Here is a 17,993-nt window from a genome sequence, read left to right on the forward strand (position 1 = left end):
TAGTAAATTCTTGCACAAACACAGTTGGTCACATGAACCAATCACAAACTACCCCCTTTTTTTTTTCATTTACACAGCACAAACCCACCAACCCACCAAGACAAACAGATAATTTCTCAACAGTTTCACCAGTTGACACAAACTATGATATTGCGTTTAACTATGTACTTATCTGCCTCCTCTGTACTTAACTGCAGCCTCTGGGACGCTCAATCCAGCCTCTGCACGCTCAGCAGCCTCGCTAGTTATGGCTGGACTTGTAAGCACACCTGTGATTTTGGAAAAGCACAGCCCAAGTCATCTACTCATTACAATTTGGCCCTTGTCATATTCACTCAGATGCTTAGTGCTTTTGCATATTTTTGGTCCAATTGCGATCCGGCCAAACATCGGATTGCACTCAGACCAATGTTATGTTATGGGGCCACACACATGTCCGATTTTTTTTCCTCGGACAGAGCTGGTCTGGGGAAAAAAATTGCAGCATGCCTGAGTTTGATCCAATATTCGGATCGCACTTGGCCATACAAGTCAATGAGCCAGTGGAAATTATTAGACTGCACTCCGATGATATCTGAATGCAGTCCAATTTTCATGGACTCAGAGAATGGATAAGATGAAGAATTGTTTTTCTCCATCTTCTCATCCGAGAGAATCAGATCACACTATGATCACACTCTGATAAAACTCTGATCAGAGCTTGATCAGAGTGTAATTTACATAAAAATTACACCCGATTTTCTCAGATGATCTCAGATAAGGTCATCTGCACCTGCCTTTACGCTTGTCCATTTTTCCTGCTTCCAAAACATCAACATAAACTGCTGGGAATGTGTTGTAAAATCCATGAAATTCTTCCAATGTGTTTTCTCTGGATTTTGAAAATGCCAAAATATGTGGAAAAAACTCAGCGTCTGAACCTATAATGGTATGGCTGATCTATTTAAGTAAACCGAGGTTGCACAAGGCGGTGCTGTAGAACACATTGGCATTATACTATAAAGGAATAATCTGAAAAAAGGAGATGAATATAATATAATCATGCACAACAGCAGTTTTGATATTTAGCCAGTATATATGAAACTAAACACTATATGCACATGTCAGCACATACCCAACAAACCTCAATGTAACTGGCACATCTGACTGCCTATATAATATAATATGCACCCTTAGGGCAATGGATGCACACAGCTAGCATATAGCAATTTTGTGCAATGACAAGTAGTAATTTCCACATGAACAGGAAGCTGTGACTGCATAATAAATGTATGTATTTATGTACAGATGATTGAAAACACCCTTATAGTTGAAAAAAAAGAATAGAAATCAAGTGTTTTCCAAAGGAAATACCCTCCGCATCCCTGAACTTTCCATAGTGGCATTTGTCTCATCATTTCTGCATGCTTGTCTGAATTACTGGGGAACTTACTGATATTAAAGTCAAGAGCAGGGTTGTCAACTTGATTTTTTTTCATTTTTTTTTTGGACTGCTTATCAAAAAAATCATGGACACACAATATTTTTTGCAGACACATTGGAAAATCATAATAAATCATTAAGATAATAAGTGATCCATGTCTACAGCCCATAATTCTGATATGAAGACATCAGCTGCATTCACTGTAAACTGTAAAATGCTGATAATTACAGTCATAACAATCTGTACAAGTTTCTCCAGCTTCAAAAAATTACAGACGTATCACTTTTTTTTTCAGACACTGTGAAAATGTGCCCTATTTTTACTGAATGTCCAGGAATTTCTGGGCAACCCTGGCCCAAAATAGTGATGCACATCTTGAAGGAGCTTTTATATGGCAGTCACAAATCTACAGCATACTTTTATAGCTGTCTATCTAGGAGTGTGCGGCATGTGACACACCCTTTTTTACCAGTAATGATTAATCTTTTATTATGTTATGCCTCCTCTCACCCATTTCCCTTCCCCTGATTCATAGTTACCAATATTACTGGGGACGTTAAAGCCTTGCTCCTCTTGGGAGTTTCACAACTCCCCAACGCCCCTGATAATCCCAAAATGCCTCCCTTTGGGTGTGGCTTCCACAAGCCCTGCCTCGTTTCAGTCCAGTAGGATAGGTGGCAACTATGCTGATTGTGCAGTTGACTGCCTGATGACAGAACATCACGGTGTGACGCACAACTAACCATCTAGAAGAAATGGTTTTGGAGAGGCTTCAGTGGTACCCATAAAAAGGTCTCCCCTTTTTCCACAAGCCTCTTGGACCTTCTGAGATAGCAAGCATCATCTACAGTCTCCCGAAAACGATAAGATTGACTAATGGGAAGAGTTTAAAGGAACCCAGGTCCTTTTGTCCTAGGATGCGATGACATGAACTAGCATCAGCAGAGGACCCCATTTTATTTTTTACTATTGGGTATATTTCACTCCATTTGCAACGCTTTTTGGTCAACTCTACATGATACTTAACATACACGTAACCATGTTGGTAAGATTTAACGCTTGACCTCCAGTGTGACCTGATATGTCTCAGCAGTTGTTGTACATGGTGGGCCAGGGCCGTCTCCAGGTTTTCGTGGGCCCCGGGAAAAAGAGTTTCAGTGGGCCCCTTTAGCACATACCACGATTCCTGATGTACAGATACGGCAGAGAAATATAGGTATACAACACAGGGCACAGGCTGTCCCCTCATCCTTCACATATGCAAACATGCACACACACAATACACAGACATGTACACACGCACACACAAAGTACACAGACATGCACACAATACGCAGACTCGTGCGCACACATACATATACACACAGGATGCAGACATGTGCACGCACACGGTACGCAGACATGCACACACATCCACATGGTACATAGATACACACATGCACATGGTACACAGATATACACATATACACCGTCGAGGTCCGGGCCGCTTCCCCGGCACATGTGCAGGGCAACCGGTGCTGCCCGAGCCCTGCTCTGCTTCATGCAGCAGCGGTCAGTGTGCTGCTGCTCCACCAATCAGGCCCAGTGTCACTTTCCAGATATGGCCGCGCGCTGTGCCCTGTGCGGCTGTCTCTGGTTGTAATGACGCGGCAGGGGCGACACACAAGCACAATTAAAGGCACAGTGTCGCCTCTGCGTGTCATTACTACCAGACACAGCTGCACAGCGCGCAGCCATGTCTGGAAAGTGACAGCACAGAGCCTGATTCGTGGAGCAGCAGCACACCGACCGCTGCTGCATGAAGCAGAGCACGGTCCGGACAGCACCGGCAACCCTGCACAGATGCCGGGGAAGTGGCCCGGGCCCCAAAGGCGAGTGGGCAAGCCTGACGGTCCAGGGCCCTGGCACTTGCCCGGGTGTGCTGGGTGCTGACGCCAGCCCTGTGGTGAGCACATGACTCCCTGTGAAGCTATACCCATGGTCTGGAAGCATGCATCACTTTGTGAAGACATATTTCTTTGAACATGTGCCGGCTGACGCTCCATTGTATGAAGTTGTTATTACTAGATCGCTCCTGCTTCATTTCTTTCACATTCTCTGATCGCTGCCCTGGAACAGATCATCTAATGGATTGTTCTCTTCTTTACAGCTGCTCCCGTTTCTGGAAACAATCATGAGTCTTGTTGGAGAGCTACCGACAAGTGACATCAGAAGTTGCAATGCCAAATATAAAAATTACTGGGTAAGGATTGGCATTTTCCACTACAAATAAAAGAGATTCTGTGATGAAGACCCATTGACATACCTGTACACCCTATCAAAGTATATTGATTTTATATTGAAAGGGATGTGATCCCTACTGTGAATGCCCTTCTATTAGATATTGCAGAGATTCATTATACAGTGGCATGTAAATGTTTGGGCACTCCTGGTCAACATTACTGTTTTTGTGAACAGTTAAGCAAGTTGAAGATGAAATGATCTCTGAAAGGCCTAAAGTTTAAGATGATATATTTCCTTTGTATTTTAGGCAAAAAAAACAAAGAATATACTTTCATTTTTTACATTTTAAAAATTACAAAAAGGAAAATGGGCACATGCAAACATTTGGGCACTCTGCATGGTTAATACTTAGTAGCACCCCCTTTTGCAAGTATCACAGCTTGTAAACACTTTTTGTAGCCAGCCAAGAGTCTTTCAATTCTTGTTTTAGGGATTTTCATCCATTCTTCCATGGAAAATTCTTTCAGTTCTGTGAGATTCCTGGGTCGTCTTGCATGCACTGCTATTTTGAAGTCTAGCCACAGAATTTCAATGATGTTCAGATCAGAGGACTGTGAGGTCCTTTGTTAAACCATCAGCTTGCGCCCTCTTTTCAACTTCAGCTTTTTTACAGATGGTGTTATGTTTGGATCAATAATTTGTTGAAATTTCATTGAATCCATTCTTCCCTTTACCTGTAAAATGTTACTCGAACCATTGGCTGCAACACAACCCCAAAACATGATTGATCCTCCCCCATGCTTAATGGTTAGCGAGATGTTCTTTCCCTGAAATTCTGTGCCCTTTTTTCTCCACACATACCTTTGATCATTGTGGCCAAAGAGTTTCATTTTAACTTCATCAGTCTACAGGACTTGTTTCAAAAATGCATCAGGCTTGTTTAAATGTTCATTTGCATAATCCTGATGCTGAATTTTATGGTGAGGACGCAGGAGAGGTTTTCTTCTGAAGACTCTTCCATGAAGGCCATATTTGTGTAGGTGTCTTTGTACCACAACTCCAGAGTCGGCTAAATCTTTCTGAAGGTCTTTTGCAGTCAAGCAGTATTATTTATCTCTTTAGCAATCCTATGAGCATCTCTCTCTGAAATTTTGCTTGGTCTTCCAGACCTCATCTTGACCTCCAATGTTCCTGTTAACTTCCATTTCTTAATCACATTTCGAACTGAGGAAAGGGCCTAAGATAGAAAGGAAATGTGTCATCTTTAACTTTAGCCGTTTAAGAGATCAAATAATTTCCAACTTGCTTAATTGTTCACAATAAGAGTAATTTTGACCAGGGGTACCCAAACTTTTACATGCCACTGTATGCTAAAAGGGATTTTGTCAGCACAGAATGGCTGTTAAATCCAAGTACAGGCATTCAGTGCACCATGGTGTGGCCAATCATTTAAAGGGTTTTCCCTAGAGCAAAATTCATTTTACTCAATAGATCTTGGAATAAAAATTAGTTCCACAATTGGAAGCGTTAAAAAAAAAATGTTCCTGTGCTGAGATAATCTTGTAAATATGCCTTTGCTATGTACTGTGTAATGGTGTCCAATCCTTCATACCCCAGGGCTCTGAGGTTGAGGGAAAGACGGGATACTTTCATACACATTAAATAAATCGGCCAGTCCAGTCAACATTCACCTAACGTGTATATATATGGACTTACTATATGTTTTGATAATCGATTTTGCACTAGAAAATAACACTGAAAACATGATCTGATGAAGAGGAAGTTTTGCTACTTCTGTGGAAAAGGATGATAGGACTTAGCTGTAATACTAAATAAATTATAATAATAATACCAGGCACCAGTGTATGGCACAACTGTGAACTAACCTTTGTGGTGTACCTAGCACAGAGGCTTGTACATGCTGCTGATTGGGGCTCCGACCCCCACCAAACTGACAGTGACTGCCTATCCTAAGCATTATTTTTTGCAGATTAGCCCAAAAAAGCATGCAAGGAAAGGGGACATTTAGAAGGGGCACATACATAGGTCTGCACATATATGAGTAGCTATATGTAAAGCGGGATAGTGATTTTTTGAACCATCTTCATATGCATTCTGGTTCATGTACAGCTAGTGAAGTCTGCTTATTATAGCTGCAGAGGGGGAGGGGAAATAAAAAGGCATTTATACTATATATCATTAGTGACAGGTAAGGTTTTAAGCTGACGGCCAGAGTTATCGCTTGATAAAAAGGTCCTCGCTGATCACTTTGCTTGTGTACAGATGTTGTGACTGAGCAGCGAGGCGGATACATAGATTACACACAATCCGCTTATGGATGCAGCACCAGGAAATAAAGTGCTTATCTAACGGACTGAATTATCTATTGTAAAATTAGAGGGGCGAGGGCAATCTAATGAATAAGAGGATGGGATATTTACTCCATGAGATTAGTGTGAAATAAGGACTGGAAAGCAATTGTAGACTTATCTAATACACAGATATCTGATGTAAAAGCCTTTGCTTCATTTTTGTAATAGATCACTCAGTGCACATTGATCTCGGCAGCACAAGTACTGCAAATGTAGCACCCTGAGGATTCGGCTGCTACAGGGGTATTGCACCTCAACCCAGAGGTGTGGTATTCCACTCCCGGGTAAGGATGGAGTGTGGAGCTGAGCTCAGAAAGCTGCATGCACTACACACATCCCATTTCCGAGGAACAGACCAACGGTACTCCCACTTAGAAATGTGCAGGTACGACAGAGTCTGTTCCTGGCTGGAGTGGGAGGGGGGTGGTACATCCCAGTAGTGTAGGGGCAGATAGGGGGGGCAGCCTGGGTAAAGCTAGGAGCTCATTGGGTGCTGGTCACCTGAGCTCACACATAGAGGGAGTATTTAAGGTGGGCACCATCTAAGATCAGGGTCAGTCAGTCAGTCAGCCACAGTCAGTCAGTCAGTCTGTGAGAAGTAAGTCTTTGCAGAGCAGTGGAAGAAAGCAGAGGAGCAGAGCAGCCCAAGGCCCAAGAGTGAGAGAGGAGAGAGAAAGACCCAGAGGGGGAGAAAGAAGGAACTCTGAGACCCCAAATACAACCACAGGGTGAAGAGTTGGCAACAGGGTACCGGATCCCAAACTGGTGGGGGCTACAGCATACCTCAGCCAGAGACCGGAGGCCGTGGGCAGCATCTGCCACGGCCACCCACCATATCCACCCAGAAGGCAGACCACGCATAGGGTCAGGGAACCCAGAGACAAGGGTTCACCAACAAGAGGCCCGAGGGAGCCGGACTTAGGTGGATCCCTGGTGGGGAAGGCCAGAGACGAGGACAGGACAGAAAGGGAGCTCAGAACCACGCTCCAGAACTACTTGGGGGTTGGCCGAGTCCAGAACCTGGTGGACGCAGCACGGCTCGGGTGGTCACTTAAGGCCGGAGTGACCGGAACATCTGCAGTAAGTAAAAACCCTGAACTGCACAACCCGACTCTGACTCTCATTACCATCCTCCCTGCACTTCCACAACCACCATCCTCTGCACCTGACCCCCTGAGGCTATACCCCTCCCGTTGGGGGTTATACTACCTAAGCTGCACAAACACCATCAGCCTCAGCGGACCCTGCTGCAGCGGCGGCCGTAGTGACCGCAATTCAACGGGTGGCGTAGTCGACATAAAGAACTTTAGTAACATCAGTAAGGGCTGCCACACACTGAGCTTGACACCCTGGGCACGGACCGGGTCACAGCCACTCGGAGACTACAACCCCCATCTGATCCGGCTCCGGGTATTCCCCTAAAGAATATGGCCCAGGGGGTGCGTCACATACTTAGGACGATGTGCTGCCGAGAATGATGATCTTTTGGGCTGCACGGTTATTGGGTGATTGGCAGCCTGATTACACTACAAAATTATTGTGAAACATGCATTCATGACAGTCTTTCAGTATAAAATCAGTGGAATGGACTATTGCGTCAGGGGATGGAAAGACCAGCTGTTATATAGTAAATGTAGTGTTATATTGTTTATTGGAATTGTTGGCTGTTAACATTATGCATAGATATGCCAAAACCACATGAGAGGCTTGCTAATCTGACTAATGGAGGAGGGAGGGGTGTATATGAGGTCCAAGTTCACTACCAGCCTAATAGGGCCACATGGTCAGGGCTTATCTTCATGAGATAACCTTTTAAATATGTATATGTTATATTCTTCCCTACAATTACCAAGATAGGGGATTCAATGAATCCAACCATTTCCACCAGACCCCTTAGCAACTGCATTGCTAGAATTTAGGAAGGACTGACATTGCAGTCATGATTTATGATGTAACATACGAAAGCTTGTTTCCAAATTACCAGCTTGTGTAAACAGGCCAGCAATCACCCAACGATCAAGCAAAACTCTCGTTCGCCGGGTGAGATGATTTTAGGGTGAAATCACTACTTAAATGTTAATGGGTTAATAAGACACTGCAAAATTAGCTTTTAGTAATATAACCCAAATCTCCTTATAGGCAATTGTTTGAAAAAAAAGTCCCTTTAGGCCATGTGCCCACGTAGCATTTTTGTAGCATTTTTGCGGCGTTTTTACGGCCGCGAAAACACTTGTAAAACCGTCTGCCATGCAAAGCAATGTGAATTCGGATATGCCGTGCACATGATGCGCTAATTAGCTCGCCGAATTCGCATTGCCTTGCAAAACGCAGCATGACCATTTCTACCACGATTACACTGCAAATTTGCGGCCATTGAAACGCAGCAAACCCGCGGGTATATGTGGATTTGCTGCGTTTCAATTAAATTCAATGGCCGCGAATTCGCAGCGTAATCGCAGTGCGTGTGGTACCCAGGATGAAGAGGAGACTACAACTCCTCTTCATCCCGGCTACCACGCGGTGAAAAAAGAAATAAAAAAGTTAAAAATAAAAAAAACCTGTATACTCACCTCTCTGGTCTGCTCCCGGCCGCATCCTCTCTTCTCGGCGTCATGTGGTGTACTGGCAGGACCTGCGGTGACGTCATTTAATCAGCTGATTGTCACGCGACCGCTGATGTCAGCAGTCAGGTGATGGTCGCGTGACCATCAGCTGACTAAATGACGTCACCGCAGGTCCTGCCAGTACACCACAGGACGACGAGGAGAGAGGATCGCCGCCGGGAGGAGACTGGAGAGGTGAGTATACAGGTTTTTTTTATTTTTAACTTTTTAATTATTTTTTTTTAACTATAGATGCAGCATTTAAAGCATCTAAGTTAGTCACACAATATAAATCCATGCCGGTTGCATGGATTTATATTGTGTGACCAACTTGTCAAGCACTTTTCCAAGTGATTCTCAAAATCGCTTGAAAAAGTGCTTGAAAAAACGCATGCGAAAACGCATGAAAAACGCTGAAAAAAAGCTTCTCTCTGGCAGAAAAAACGCATGTAAATCTGAATGCGTTTTTTTCTGCCAGAGAGAGGCTAAAATGCTCTGCATCAAATCTGCTACGTGGGCACATAGCCTTAAGAGACCTTAGGTTTATTCCTTTTATTGCCTTTATAGCTATGTATAATTGTAAAGTAAAACAGGGGCGGGGGCTTCAGAGCTGCAGTTCACAGTGTTCAGATCAGACTTTTATCCATTGCTTTGACTTTGATATTTTAATGCTTGTGTGGTAGCTGTCACTTCTAATCCCCAGCTTCAATAGCGAGACAGTTTATCTCAGTCTAGATACGTCTTTTTCTGAAGCATCAGTTCAGTTCATCACTGGTTGAAGCATTTTGAAGTTAGAAGATAGTATGCTACCTACATACGAGTCAGAATTTTAAGGTGGTCTAGACCCTTTACCTCTAGTTTATCATCAGATCAGCAATGCCACACTGACAGGTGCACTACAGCTGAGGGAACTCCGCTAACATAATCACCAAGAGATGTGATCAGTGCCTCTTTATATACTTCGCCCTACCTTGAATGGAGCCTTTGCGTCCACGTGTGACCAGTGACTGCAGCCAGCCTGCGCACACATCACTCGCATAGACTTAAAGACTCACAATTTTACTTAACATGTATTATTTAAAACTAAAATGGAAAGCAGCTCATATATTATCACTTACATGTAACATAATTGGGAGTTCACCTTGGCACATATCACATTTAACACCCATATTACAGGCAGCCGCATAACTATCACTGGCTGGTCTCTTAAAATGCTCTTAAAATGCTGGTACAGAGCTCAACTTTTTTCTATATTATTTCTATATTATTGCTGTAATGCAATCAAGTGACAAAGAATAACTAATGTTGCCAATTATATCCCAGGCCCAGCATCGTTTAAGGACACATATTCTGTAAGGGGGTTGTAGTGGTCAGGCGGTGGGGGTCAGTGTCCATGCCCCTGGTTGTGAATCATAGAGCTTTAGGGTATGTGCCCACCATCAGGAAGCGAAGAGTTTTGGATGCAGTTCACCTGCGCTGCGTCCAAAACGCTGCATTCTATATTACAAGCACAGTGGATGGGATTTATAGAAATCCCATGGCCACTGGCCTTCTATTTGGTGTTGCGTAAACTTACCAGCGGTGTGGTTTTAGGAACCGCAACATGTCAATTATCTGCAGCAGAAACGCTAGTCTCCACTGTGTAGTTTCACCCACAGACATTCATTAGATGCGGTAAATCCGCATGGTTCAAATCAACACATGCGGATTTACCTGCGTGATTAGAGCGCAGCGCTTAGAACTCAGCGAAAAATATGCTGCGTCCAAAATGCTGCTATTTTCTCATCGTGGGCACATAGCCTAAAAGTTGTTATGCTCCTGTAAGGGTGTGAAAGAGACTCTCGTGTACCTGCCCCTGAAGACAACAATTGTAAAGTGTGTACTGTTACATGAAGTTTCATTGTGGTTTATGGTATAATGGAGGGACCAGCTCAGCATGGGAGGGGCCTAGGTAAAGCAATAAGGGGAATTATTTTCTGGTTTAGTCAGTCTGAGTTAGTGAGAGGTTCGTGTGAAGTTCAAGTTCAAGCTGCAATGGGCTGGAGGCACATGAAGTATATATCGTTCTGGCAACATGAAGTCGTACCAAATTTCCTATGCACCTTCCTGTAATGTTCGGGGCCTACAGCACAAACTAGGTCCTGAGGAGTGTTCATTAATCCCTTCCTTACAGAGGAAGCTGGACAGGGAACCAAGTGAGGGAAATGTAGCGGATATCGGGAGTACTGTGGGGCCGGACTGGGAAATCCCTGGGGCTGACAGGAGGATCAAGCGTACGAGTAAGTTGAGCTGAACGTAAGTAGAGGCTTGAATGTACTGTATTGATGAAACTGGAACTGGAGGGTGCTGTGCCCGAAACTGCATGTTAAAGACTGTTGTATGTGAACTGTCTGTCCAGTAAAGTTGAATTTGTTATAAGGAACCGGGTGTCCCCTGATGTGTGTGCAGCTAATCATGGAGCAAAGGATGTTGGTGCATTGGAGGTCTCTGGACTGAAATTGAATACACTGCATTTAGCACAGCACAACATTGATGGATTGGGACACTATTTGTTTGTGGGTTGTCAGGGTGTGGAGAAGCAGCAGCTCACCCATGGCTACCGGCCTGGGCACCTTAATAATAATAATAATAATCTTTATTTTTATATAGCGCTAACATATTCCGCAGCGATTTACTTACATTATCATCGCTGTCCCCATCGGGGCTCACAATCTAGATTCCCTATCAGTACACTCCCATAAGCAAGTGTAACAGACAGAATGTAACAGAAGAGAAACACCACACTTGCACCATAGCTAGCTACGAAGTGGGGGTGAGTAGCACTCTCCACAAAGGTGTCCAGAGCTTAATGAGGGTCACAGAGGAACCTAAAAAGAGCCCCAAACTTAGCTGTAGTTGGTGTAGTTTGTCCCAGGCGAAGGAAACCAGCTCACCTGTATAAGAGAATTGACAATAAAAGAGGTAAGGATTGTCAACTGAGAAGCTGAGGCTTATTCCTGACAGTGAAGAGCATATTTACCAGATGGGCAAGGAGCTTGCTGCCCAAGAAGGATGAGAAGTTGACACATCAGAGGAGTTTGAAAGCTGATGCCTGAGTCAGAAAAGGAGAGCCATGCCAGATATAGCTAGAAGACTGAGTATGAAAGAAAAGGCTTCAAAAGTGTGCAAGACATGCTGCTGGAGGACATTGCTGCTTAGAAAGGTAATCAAAAGAGGGACTGGGAAAAGCACTGTGTGTGCAGGATTGCACCAAGTGACACAAAGACTGAATGAAATTGGAGGAGGACCTGCTGAACAGACTGCCAGCAGACAATTCCAAGTTTTAGTAAGGTGTTGGAAAAGCCAGTGGATTGTGACATGTGTCAGCCAACCATTGTTTATACCAAATTGTCTACCTTTGTTAAAGTCAACCTTTTATCTGTTGAATGACACAGTAACCATCAAACTCATTGCCTCCTTGTGAGTAAAGTTGAGTTAAGCTCTAATCTGCAACAATGTATTTTTTCTTTCTTTAGCAAGTTTTTTTTAAATGTATGCATGATTACTTAATTAAATTTCTTATTTTGAGAGACCATGTCTGTAAAATAATGGGAGTGGTTGTCCCCAGATGATTTTTAAGGTTGACAATGCTAACAGCATAGAAGAAAAGCATTTGTACATTTCAATCTCAGAGTTTGTAGACGCTTCTTCACATCCATTATTGGATGATTATATAAGTCTTTCCTCTCTTGTACTCATTCCACATGGCATTTCTTGTCCCCTCCTGAACCATCACCAGTCAGACACAGGCCGTGCAGCTTGGGACATTCTTAGCTACAGACAAAGCTGTTATCTCAAGCTCAAGAGCCTGAGTGCCAATCTATACAGACAATCCAGGAACACTTGGCATGGCGTGAGAAGTCACATTTACAGAATTATAATGGCACCCATGTTTAATCTGGTATCAATCCTAAATAATCTTCACGCTTGTTTTATTATTTAAATGATGACTATGTAGTGTACTGTACAAGTCATAAAGAATATCATTCAGTTAGTGAATCATGAAGAAATCATACTTAGGTTCAGTCTATGAATCACAGAAAACATGTGTAGAATCACAATGCAGATCCTGCCAATAAGATTATTCATCATCCTCTTATATGGAAGAAATGAGAAGGATCCACCTCCATGTTCAGATCACCATTCATATTCAATAGACATCTCATAACGGGTACATACTCTGCAGTAATATTAGATATTTCACCCTTATGCCCTACAACAAGTGTGAAGATGTAATGCATTTGGGAGATTGTGATCAGGATATGATTGAGAAAGGGTTATACAGGATTAGTAAAGCATGTCTGTTGTCTTCTAAAAATAGCGCCACATCTGTTTACAGGTTGTATGTGGTATTACAACTCAGCGTAATTCACTTTAAAGGAAACCTGCCCCGTTGCATGAAAGGGTAATCTGCAGGTTAATAGCGTTAGGCAGGTGCCAGACTGCTGTAGTAAAAGTGTGTCTGAAAATTAATTTTATTCTGCACTGGAGCCACCAGCTTTCAGTCATACAGGCATGCTGCCGTGGCTACAGTCACCGCTACAGCACTATGAGCAGTGGCTGTAAGCAAGCCCCAGCACAATGACTGACAGCCGGCTCTGTACTTATGCAATGTAAAGCCAACGGTCAGTCAAATTAGTGGGACGTACTTACAGCGACTGCACATAGTGCTGTGAGCAGTGGCTGTAGTCGAGCTGGCATTCCTCTGTGACTGACAGCCAGCGGCTCCTAGGAGGAATAAAGTTTATTTTCTCCAGGGAGCCGCACTTTCAGGAAAGCGTCCGGGCACCTTTCTAACACTATTTACTTTTAGATTAACCATAACTTTTCAGGTAAGTAGCGTTATCCCTTTAATGATGCAACACTATATGCTCTTTGCAGGTAGGTTTGTTGCATCCTACAATACATTACTATTGTGACCTGGTATTGATAAATAAGGCTTCTTTTTTTTCCCCATTATCTTTTTTAGCTGCAATACCAAATACAACCACTAGACAGGTGTGGCGCTGTCTTAGGAAGAAAGCAGTCACGGATTTCTATTTTTGTAAGCCCATTGAACATTCATCATCTTTGTATCAGTCTGAAAAGGATGATGTTTAATGTGATCCTCCTTATATTAGTGTGCAGAACACAAAAACTGATTTCAACGTGGACCGAGCTTTCAATAAAGATCCCAATAGCCCATTAGGTTCCCTTCTTATTATTTAATAAGTCATTTTATTCTCCAAAGTACCACTTACATGAAAAGAAGGCTATTTTCAGTGAAATTTTGGGTGGCATTTTTAGTACTGGCCACTAGGAGCACATGCCCTAGATATTTTGGCACCAGGGATTGCCAGATTCGATTGTAACTGAACCCTCCGCCTCCACAAAAAAAAAATTGGACTTGTCTGCTTACATTTCACAAACAACTGAACTATTACAAGTGCACAAAATGTGATCTGCAAGAACCACAGTAAATGGCAATTATTTGCAGTGAACGCTCGCTAGAAAATGCCGCCGTCAGCCATCCCCACTCTGCTTCTATTAACTTCCTCCTTTCAATAGTTTCTGGAAATAAACCTTCTATCTTGGGCACGGGAGAAAGTGATGCTGAGCCGAGCATGCATGTATGTATGTATGTATGCGCTGTGTGCGGGCGTGCGGCTGCATGTTGGTAAAGGGTATTTACATGTCTACATGCTCGTGGATGCATATAAATATCCGTGCAGCTGGGTGTAATGGGCTAAACACAGGCTATTTATAAATCTGTCAGACCCACACATGGATACATCTAGGCACGTAGGAAAAAATATGTCACTTGGTTTCAGTTGCCTGGTTCTGCGCTTACAGTGCTGCCGATGAGCCGTATATTGTATTAGCGAGAATCCACAGCAGATAGTGAAGTTGTTTGCTCACACCATCCTGCACAATGATCTTCATCCATTGTGTTTGGTCCCAGGGGGCTTTTTTGCAGCAGATTTTCTATCTGTATTTATGAATTGTATGTCTTATCATATTATTGTTATTCAGCTTGGCAGCAATTTATCTAGAAATTAATGGAAACCCCTATAAGAGAGGTTTACCTTCTTGCACATGGGCTATCATGTGGCTGTTCCAACCTCAATGAAGGACAGTACTAGGGAACTGCTATTCCAATTTTTATTTCAATGAAGTATGGAGTAAAGCACGTCTTGCCAGCTCATCGCTCTCATAGTAAAGCTTTCCCCCTCGTCTTGGGTGCACGGTATCATGAGCATGGAGATCAAGTCCGGCACTCCGACTCCACACCATAAAAACCTGTGTCTATTTCAAAAATATAAATAAAACAGTAATCTCCAAGTTCTCCAAGCAAGTGTTGATGTTACAGTCTTAATCATGGCAATCATATATCATATTTAAGACCGTAAGTTTGAAACGCTTTGGATTTTAATGCTGAAGATTGCTGTTTTATTTATGCTCCTGAAATCAACACAAGTATTTATAGTGTGGAATCGGAATACTGGACTTCATCTCTTCCTATCATATGATCTATATTCTGGCTATGCTTGTGGATTGATCTCCCATGGCTGCTGTCAAACTAACTGTGCTTGCTACTGCTTGGTTTTGGGTACCAATAACCTGTTCCAACAACCAATAGTTGGAGAACTCTGGAGTACCCACTGTTTTTTCTTGTTTACTAATATGTACACAAGGCTCTGGTGTTAGGCTCACTAAATGAGGTGGACCCACCAAACCCAAGGTCCAGTGGGTGGGCACACTGGCCATGGGTGTAAAGTGCAGGAGCTAGGTGGGACACGGACAACCAGGGGACAGAATGGCAGGTAGGCAGAATAGATGAATGTTAGGGAACCGCAGGGAGGAGGATGGATGTCAGGAAATCGCAGGCAGGTGGAGGATGTCAGGAAACCGCAGGCAGGTGGAGGATGTCAGGAAACCGCAGGCAGGCGGAGGACGTCAGGAAACCACACGCAGGCGGAGGACGTCAGGAAACCGCAGGCAGGCGGAGGACGTCAGGAAGCCGCAGGCAGGCGGAGGAAGTCAGGAAGCCGCAGGCAGGTGGAGGACGTCAGGAAACCGCAGACAGGCAGACATCAGGAAAGGTAGGCAAGCGGAGAAGGTCATGAAACCGCAGGCAAGCGGATGTCAGGAAACCACAGGAAGGCAGAGTACAGGAGAAGGTGTGTAGTAAATCAAGGTCCAGCACATCAAAAGTCTTAATGCAATACCAAGACACATGGGTGTGTCTCAGTGAGCCTTATATAGGCCTGGGCTGATGCTCATGTGGAGCACGTCGTACCATCTGCAAAGCCAAACGTGGAGCACCACAAAGTTTAGCGGACCAGGGTGAGGGAAACAAAGCACGAATCTGGAACAGATGTATAACACCCGAAGCAAGACCAGTGCACAAAACCTTAGGTTATAGTTCATGTCTGTATGGTGTCTTCAGCTACAAACTCCAGTTCTGGATTCTGCTAATATGTGTCCACACTGAGCAGTATTTCTTCTGTTGGTGCGTAACTAGTGCTGAATGTGAAGGGGGCTGAATACTCATATCAAAAGCTATTCACCCCCCTTCTCTACCCATGAATTGTCTGTGCAGAGTAGGGAGCTTGCTTAGCTATTGAAATAAGCATTCTGCCCCCTCCACACACAACTCTGGTCTCTTGCTGATGTGCAGCCCCGGCCGGGCCGCTGCGGTCACGGTACTTGTGTCCGGTGGTCCGAGTGCTGGTATGGTCTGACCGGGGACGCCACCCAGTCTTTATCAATTGTTGGGGTTAATAAAATAATAAAAAGGTTTGTGATGCCAATTGGGATGTTTGGCCTGGTATGGCTGGGCACTGATGAGGGCCCTTGGGAGTTAGGTGATGATGAGCAGTGCCAGATGATTAACCCTTCCCAACCAGGGCTGGCTCCCAGGGGAGTAGGGGCAGGAATGGCGCAGCAGAAAATAATCAGCTTTAGACAGGGTAACAACCAATTTGAACCTTTTACTGGAGTTTTTACAAACAGTTCCAGATTATATATATACAGTTCACATACAGGGTTTTGGACAGACCTACGTGGTGAGGGTTCAGACTCTCTGCTGTGAGGTTGTGTAGCCTTCCAGCTGCTAATTATACCTCTGGTAGAAGATTCCTTTGATCCCCAGGGGTCCAAGGTAAACGGTTACTTGATCTGTGATCCCAACATGAATCCTGTCAGAACACTCACTTTCTCTTGTAGCAGTGTCTTTGACTCCATGCGGTTGCTGAGCTCCCAGGTAAAACACTTCACTGCTCGTTATATGAAGACCAAGCAGGTTCACAGTTTAGCAGACTCTGGAAGTCTCTGTGCTCTAGGGATTGGACCCTGCCTTGTGCAGCTTTCCCTTGCAGAGAGCAGACTTCTCTCTCTTGCACAGATGCTGCTTCTTCTTCCTCACACACACTACAACTAAAGCATCTCCTCCCCTCTCTAAGTGTACAATTTCCTGGTTTAGGCAAAAGTGTACAGCCCTTCAGTAAGGGATCGGGTAAGAATATGTGTATGTAAGTATGTAATGAAAACAGCAGAGAACTTTTCCCTTACCATTGCTGGCAATACATATGAATTATATCACACATACATTATTTTTGTGGCGCTATAGACACGGGCACCACACTGACCCTTAAAACAAAGTTGAAAGAGGAGCTTCCAGAATTTGTAGATGGAGATCAATACACCATCTAACATCTATCTGTTTCATATCTATTTTTATAATTTCAAGCATCGAACTTGTTGTTACTATTTAAAAAAATCTGATGTAAAATGTTGTGAATTCATTAATCATATGAAGATTTTAAATTAAATAATTTTAATGAGATCCTCTACTATAATTGGAATCGGCTTTGATTGAAATCGTTGGTTAGAGAATTAGTCTCCTTAGTGTAATAAATTATATCCCAACTGTGTCACTATTGACATCATTAGTGAGTCTCGAGGGATTGACTTGCAAGATGCTGAAGGCTCCCGCTGCCAATGTGTACATGAAGACGAGCCGGGGCCTACAGCACATCACTCGGGACTATTGTCTACATAGATCACCAAAATCTATTGTTTTGCTTGGATCATAGCATAAAGGCCCTTGTTTCACACAGCTATGTACAATACAGAGGGCACAGCAAGCTACAGTCAGAGACCCTGCAAATACAGCTATTATAGATCACATTGATGAACATAAACCACAATATGAAGCCTATTCAACGGATAATTATTTACAGCTCCCCAAATCACTACAACCCCGACAATGGTCATCTTGACGTAGATTTTTAGACCATCACAGCCTATTGAGCCCAGTATTGAGTCCTAGATATTCATGAGCTGCCCTTT

General features: G+C 43.6%; 1 protein-coding gene across 1 annotated transcript in view; it reads left to right on the plus strand.

The window, feature by feature from the left end:
* Positions 1–11,690: 11,690 nt before the first annotated feature.
* STAC2 (SH3 and cysteine rich domain 2) overlaps positions 11,691–17,993 on the plus strand; it is a 92,855-nt gene continuing 86,552 nt past the window's right edge. Inside the window, exon 1 of the mRNA XM_073683421.1 lies at positions 11,691–11,823. Coding sequence (XP_073539522.1) covers positions 11,734–11,823 — 90 coding nt within the window. The 5' untranslated portion in view covers positions 11,691–11,733. The remainder of the gene's footprint in view (positions 11,824–17,993) is intronic.

Source organism: Phyllobates terribilis, unplaced genomic scaffold (genome assembly GCF_046119375.1).
Source record: "Phyllobates terribilis strain yellow unplaced genomic scaffold, ASM4611937v1 Scaffold_5__5_contigs__length_657084704, whole genome shotgun sequence".
NCBI lineage: Eukaryota > Metazoa > Chordata > Amphibia > Anura > Dendrobatidae > Phyllobates > Phyllobates terribilis.